This window comes from Fundulus heteroclitus, unplaced genomic scaffold (genome assembly GCF_011125445.2).
Source record: "Fundulus heteroclitus isolate FHET01 unplaced genomic scaffold, MU-UCD_Fhet_4.1 scaffold_81, whole genome shotgun sequence".
NCBI lineage: Eukaryota > Metazoa > Chordata > Actinopteri > Cyprinodontiformes > Fundulidae > Fundulus > Fundulus heteroclitus.
In genome coordinates this window covers 1,134,732-1,141,150 of record NW_023397263.1, presented here as the reverse complement: position 1 = coordinate 1,141,150, position 6,419 = coordinate 1,134,732, and the positions used below count along the sequence as shown (strand labels likewise).

Sequence of the window (6,419 nt, the reverse complement as noted above, 5' to 3'; positions counted from 1 at the left end):
GGGGAGAACAAACCTAGCTGATAAAGTGACAGGTAAACAACAGTTAATCTAAACAGAACAACACGTCTAAAACAAAGCCAAAACAAGAAAGAACCCAAAAGCAGAAACTTAACTAATAAAACGGATAACCTGAACCAAGACAAAACCCAAATCATGACAGGTTGAGGACATCAAAGATACAAACTAGCTTCAGATAGCCAGACGCACCATGCGAGCGTGACGTCACCATCTCATTAATCTTCACGAGCAACGCCGCTTGTCGCTAAGGTAGGACAAACAGTGTCAGAGCACACGCAGCAACCAGCCGTTACACGTGCAACACATACAACTTTTCAGTTGTGAAACTATCACAAGAAGATGTCCTAGGCGCCCAGTTTACTGGTAGAACTGTTGAACAACATTCCAACGTTCAGCTCAAACGATGGCTTGAGTGTCGAGGGCTTAGAAAGACTGGAAAACGGGCCGAGTTGATCGAACAGTAAGTCAATGTTTTTCTCCTGCTCGGCTATCATGGCGTCATCTGTCATTTTGTCTGTCTAACCGTCCAGGAATCGGTATATTTTTCCAATCGGTAGCTACAAAATAACTGTTACATCTCAGAACATTTCCCTTAATAGTTGAGGTTTATTTTGGTCAGCAAGTTTAGTGGCCTGGACCGTTTAGAATCGATTGAATGTTGCACTTCAGTCTCGGAGTAATTTTCAATTAATAAATAAAGTCATGCCGAATTATTTGTTTAATGTTTGTGTTATTTGAAATTTATTTGAGTAGAGAGACATGCAGACATGAAAGAAGTGTGACAGGGGATAGCTCGTTTCATCGTGAGCTGTTCGACGTGTGATCAGATTTAACCCTCCTGTTGTCCTCATTTTCTGTATACACCCTGTGTCCTCCGGGTCAAAATGACCCGTCTTCACTAAACCCCCAATATAAGCAGCTTAATTGAATTTTAAACAACAAATTTCATCTTGTATATTGTAATTGACCACAAAATGTGTGAATACTTGAGTTTTTCCTCCCCACTTGAATTTCTATAGCTGGGAAAAGAAAAAAATGTGCAAAAAGGAGTTTCGAATGCATTTTTTTTCATCTCAATGACTCATTTTCTGTTACTTTTCTCCAGTGAACAATTTAAGAGAATGTACAATACAAAAATATGAAAAATAACATAACCCATTCAACTAACTAGCACATGTAGGGCAGTATGCAAGTGCACAGCCTTTGCAGATATATTTCTTACACCTGCAGCACATAGTATGTGTTTTACAGTCCTTCTTTTGAGGGCAGAACTGACATCTCTTCCTCTTACTTGCCCTAGCTGGGGAAGTGGCTGTGGTAGATGGATTCTCAGGTTGATCAGGAGCTGCTGCACTCTGAATAGCTTTTACAACTGCTGCTGAGGCTTCTGTGCGGGGGACATGCTTCCTTCTTTCAATGAGTGGAGTTACAAGTGCCTTTCCTAGCTGCTCCAGGAACACCCTCCTCTTGTTGTGCTTACAAGACATCCAGGTTGGGTTGATCTCTCTCCAAATCACAAAGGCATTGTAGGAGGACACATCAATGATGTTGTGGAAGATGACCAGGGGCCAGCGTGCAGTCATTCTTCTGCAGCTATATGTCCCAATCACCTTATCTAGGTTGTCCACGCCTCCTTTGTTGCGGTTGTAGTCCAGGATTATGATTGGCTTCCTGTCCTCACGATCACTAACGTCGCTGTCTTTGTGCAGTGTGCTCAGAAGAACTACATTCTTGTTTTTCTTTGGGAGGTAGGAAACTAGAGTGGTGGTGGGTGTGAAGGCAAACCTTGAGGAGAAGACCTCTCTCTCCTTTGACGCAAGCAGTGCAGGTGGGAGCTCAGGCTTGTTCTTTCGAACTGTACCAACCATGGTGATCTTCCTCTTTAGGAGCTGCTGCCCGAGTTCATAAGAGGTGAAGAAATTGTCACATGTCACATTGTGACCCCTCAGTCCCTCTGTCACATCAAGCACAACTCGCATCCCCTGGTTCTTCTCTGGGCATCCACTGGTTGACTTACCAGTATAGACTTGCATTTTCCAAGCATAGCTTGATTTGGCATCGCAAGCCACCCATGACTTGATCCCATATTTTGCTGGCTTGCTGGGCATATACTGCCGGAAAGGACAACGACCTATGGACAAAAGACATTAGCATCAGTGATTAGTATCAGTGTCACAGAAAACAGTCAAAGAAATCAATAGTAAAAATCACTTTTATTACAAATATGAAAACATATTACCTCTAAATGGAACCAGTTGCTCATCCACTGTTACGTCAGGCCCTGGATTGTAGAGGTAGGGCAACCGCTCCACCCACTTGTCCCATACCTCTCTTATGGCTGCAAGTTTGTCTGTCACACGTCTTGCTGGTCTTGATTCACGGTCATCAAATCGAATCAGTCTTGAGTAGGTGTGAAAGAGTTTGAGCGGCATTGTGGCTCGGAAAATTGGCCTTCCACTCTCTGCATCCCATAGACTAGCTGCAGCCTCACCTCGGGACCTGTATACACCTGCTAGTATTAGCAGCCCTAAATAGGCCTGGAGGTCAATCTCATCCATCTTTTTCCAGCTGTCTCCATATTTGCGAAAACCCTCCAGATTTGTCATCTCCAGGATTATTTTTTCTATTGCTGGTGTGATAAACAAGTAGAATGTAGAAACAATATCATGGGCATGAGAAACGGCATACCTTGTGGGTCCTGGGGTCATCTTTACAATGTTTTGTTCTGCATGCCTGCCGTGTTGGTCATATGCTGCTGAGGACCATGTTATTTTGCCATTTTTTGAAAGGAAAGTCTCACTTTCAGCTTCAAGGTTTTCTTCTTCTTCTGAAGATGATTCATCATGCTCTGGGTTGTATTCCTCTCCATCTTCTTCGGATACATCCTCTACTTCCTCTTCTGAATCAGAGTTGTCTTGCTGGACATGTGAGAAAATCACCTCTAAAGGCTCTTCAGTGTTGTAACGCACACTCATGGCTTCAGCACAGACACAATTCAGGGTCCTGCTATGCAGGACCTTTATAACCTCTAGAAATAACAGGTGGTCTTCTGAAGTCTGCGAGAACACCACCTGATTTGCCTTGTTTACTTCTGCTACTGATTGATCTGAGACACAGCTAAAACTTTGTAACATTCTGTGGTTTGTAAATAACTCTGTGGCCTTGATTTCAACTCTATTTGGCTCACGGGTCATTTTGACCCGAAGACCATCTTTGTAAATTTTTTTGTACAGCTTACTTGGAAATGTGAATAAAAGCAACATTTAACTATTTCTATTGTTTTGGCCAATCTAGGCAAAGTCTTAAAATCTCAAGTTAAAAAAATAACATTTAGTGGATTTTTTGGGGGGTTTTAAAACAGTGGCGGGTCATTTTGACCCGAGGACAACAGGAGGGTTAAGCTTCAATAAAACACCAAAAAAATCGTACCTGTTTACTACATGATGAAGCTGGAATAGGGTCAGGATGTGTTTCGGGTTGAACTGTTATGAAGGCCGACCGCACAAGTTTACCCATCGCATACATTTCTCCTTGGCAGTCTTGAGTTTCGGTAAATTAATGAAGAAAACATCCTTCATATGCGGTCTATCAGCGTATCTCGAGTCACTGTTGCACGTTCCATAGCAACAATGTTTAAAAACCATGGTTATTAGACGTTTAAACTTGGAAAAAGCAGTCGTTTTAGCAAGTAAAATCCAGTGTGATGTACAGTGAAATAGTGGAGGACAACGCAAGTTTGTCCTACCTCGTACCACGTGATATGACGTCACACTTAGATGGTTCTAAAAATAGATCACTCGCGGAGCGCTATTGTCACTAACCGTACTCTGCTTGCTGACATTGGTAAATTGTCACCTCATGTGCAGACATCAAGTGTTGTAAGCTACCACAAAGTTGTGTGCTTCTTTGCCCCAACATTTTTGCACTTCTTCTATCACAGTATGAATGCCATGTTGGTTGCTTACACCCCGAATGGATAATAACTTAACTGACATATTGCCATCCTAATTCAAAGTATTATCTCATCGTCAAAATTTCTGTTACAGATTGATGCTTGCCATTCTCCATTTCAGTGAAAACTCTAACAGACAGCAGGCTAAGGACAAATCTGGAAACAAAATGTTGCAGCTCTCATTTCCAAAGCCAAAAAAAGGAGAACAAATAGCCAAACAAGTTAAAGTCCCTTGTACTTATGGTGTGTATTTGGTATAATGTTCAGTTTCACACTTGGCTTTTCACCCTTCATGCATGAGATGCTTATTGTTTCTATTTCAGTATACATTGAGGAATTGTTAGATGAAGTTATGGCTCGACGGGAGGCCCTACCTTCTTAAGAATTTGCAAGGCAAGTTTTAGAATCCCAAATCGCTCCTGAGTATGTGAAAGACCAGTATGACAAGGTCGATAAACTCACAGTTGTGGCAACTAGGAAGTTGAGGTTCACACAGTTGGGTATTTAAAACTAGTGTAGTCTGCTGACTCCCAGGTCTCTCTAATTTTTTTTTTTTTTTTTTTTTGCTCTCCGCCTCTCTGCCTACTCGGACGCTCTTTTCTCTGCTCCCTGCTTGCTTGCATTTTCCTCCCCTTTTTATCTCCTTTTTATCTCTTAACCAAAATTACAGAAAGTTGGATTTAGTTATTTTATTTTATTTATTTTCTGTGATTTATTTTTGATTTTGATTTTTTTCCCCGTGTGGACTCTCTTAGTTTTCAGCTAATCCACACAAGATGCCTCTTTACAGCCCAGAGGAGGCAGTTCTCAGGAAAAATGCTCTTATGGAAAGACTTCAACATGAAGCGAATATGAAGGAGAACCACCCGATTCAAAGGATGCCTACCTTCACCACAATGGACTTTGACAAGCTTTTACAGAAGATAGCTGTTATGGAACTGAAAATCTGTCGACTCGAAGTGAATTATGATGTAAACGCCACGCATGGAAATGAAACAACCCTGCCTGTGATTCTGAATGGTGACCACCAGCCCAGCGACTCGGCGAACAAACAGTCCCCGGAGGAAAATGAGAATCCCTGGATCACTCTGGGTGCAAGACCAAAGGATAAACGAACCCCGCACCCAGACAAAAAAAACTGGCCGAGACTACAGAGAGATGTCCCAAGACAAATGAAACAACAACGGGCTGTTCTCAAAACAAATGATAGGAGTAAACCTGCTGGAAATGCAGGAATTCCATTACGAAACAGATTCGCTCCGCTCCAAAATGTGACCAGGGAGGATCACGACAACAATCAGAGGTATGTCAACGATTTTCGTTCTAAGACATCACAGAAAAGACATGCCACAGGGCCAAGGACCCTGATATTATGCAATGGATCTGTAAGGGGGATTAAACATTTCTGTAACAAGAAAAACACAGAGGTGTTGATTTATAACCCTTCGAACTTTGGCCTGGTGTCTGAAATATCAGACAACCTTCAGAGGATCTTGAAAGAACGCCCGACCTTGGAAAAACTCATAATACAAGCTGAAGCCCTGGGCGACATCACCCGGATAAGAAAATCAGAAGTATTGAAAGAGGATTACATTCGTTTGTTGAACTTAGTTCATGGCCTTAATGTCAAGGTTTTTCTTAGCGGGCCTCATGCACCAGTAAACTGTGGAGACGAGATTTTTTCCAGAATTCTGATGTTAAACAAATGGCTGGAAAAAACATGCAAACAAACAACTGTAACCTTCATAGACAACTTTAACATCTTCTGGGAAAGAAGACATCTATTTAGCAGCAATGGCTTCTCTCTAAATAGGTCAGGTGCAAAACGGCTGATTTCAAACATCTTCTATTCTGTGAACCATACGCCATCAGCTTTGTCCCAAAACAAAGTACATCCAGTGCCTAAACAAAAGATAAGCCCAGTGCAGCCCGAACAAGCCAAGATAAACATGGCCAGAAAGATGACACAGAAAGAGGCTTCGTCAGAGCTACAGGAGGATCCATCCCAGATCTCAGCAGGACAAAGAGAGGACCAAGAAAATCCATCATCACGAACACCGGTCCGGACTACACCCGCCTCGCCTTCCTCTCCACAAAGCCCAGAGGTTCCTTTTCTGGAATTTTCTCCCAACATGAACAAAGTATTTAAGATTGGCCTACAGATGACATCCTCTCCATATAGCCACAGCTCTGTGACTAAACCAGCATCTTCCAAAGGCCGCAGAGCCCCAGATCCTCCTCTACGTATCACGGAACATGCCTGTCCTCAAGACCTTCAGATTACTTCGCTGTGATACACAGCGGGCCCTCGCTGCACGTTTATCAGACAAGACAGTTTCGAGAATCAGCTTGGGTCTTTTCCCGGGAATTACGGAATATCTGTGATGATTCGTGGCAGAAAAAAGAAAAACAAAAGGATAAACAGGAACAAATACTTGAAAGTCATTAA

At 42.4% G+C, this 6,419-nt stretch overlaps 1 protein-coding gene across 1 annotated transcript; it reads right to left on the bottom strand.

Annotated features, from left to right (window-relative positions):
- Positions 1–1,099: 1,099 nt before the first annotated feature.
- LOC118562174 (piggyBac transposable element-derived protein 4-like) lies at positions 1,100–3,408 on the bottom strand. Its single transcript, XM_036134431.1, has 2 exons — positions 2,258–3,408; positions 1,100–2,149 (listed from the first exon to the last, which is right to left on the bottom strand). The coding sequence occupies exons 1-2, from the start codon at positions 3,279–3,281 to the stop codon at positions 1,182–1,184; spliced, it is 1,992 nt and encodes a 663-aa protein (XP_035990324.1). The 5' UTR covers positions 3,282–3,408; the 3' UTR covers positions 1,100–1,181.
- Positions 3,409–6,419: the final 3,011 nt, after the last annotated feature.

Bases quoted from the DNA above. Each gene is read 5' to 3' on its own strand.
- LOC118562174 (XM_036134431.1), bottom strand. From the start codon at position 3,281: ATGTTGCTTTTATTCACATTTCCAAGTAAGCTGTACAAAAAAATTTAC. The intron at 2,150-2,257 runs GTAATATGTTTT...TTTTGTCCATAG, and splicing joins GCAACTGGTTCCATTTAGAG to GTCGTTGTCCTTTCCGGCAG.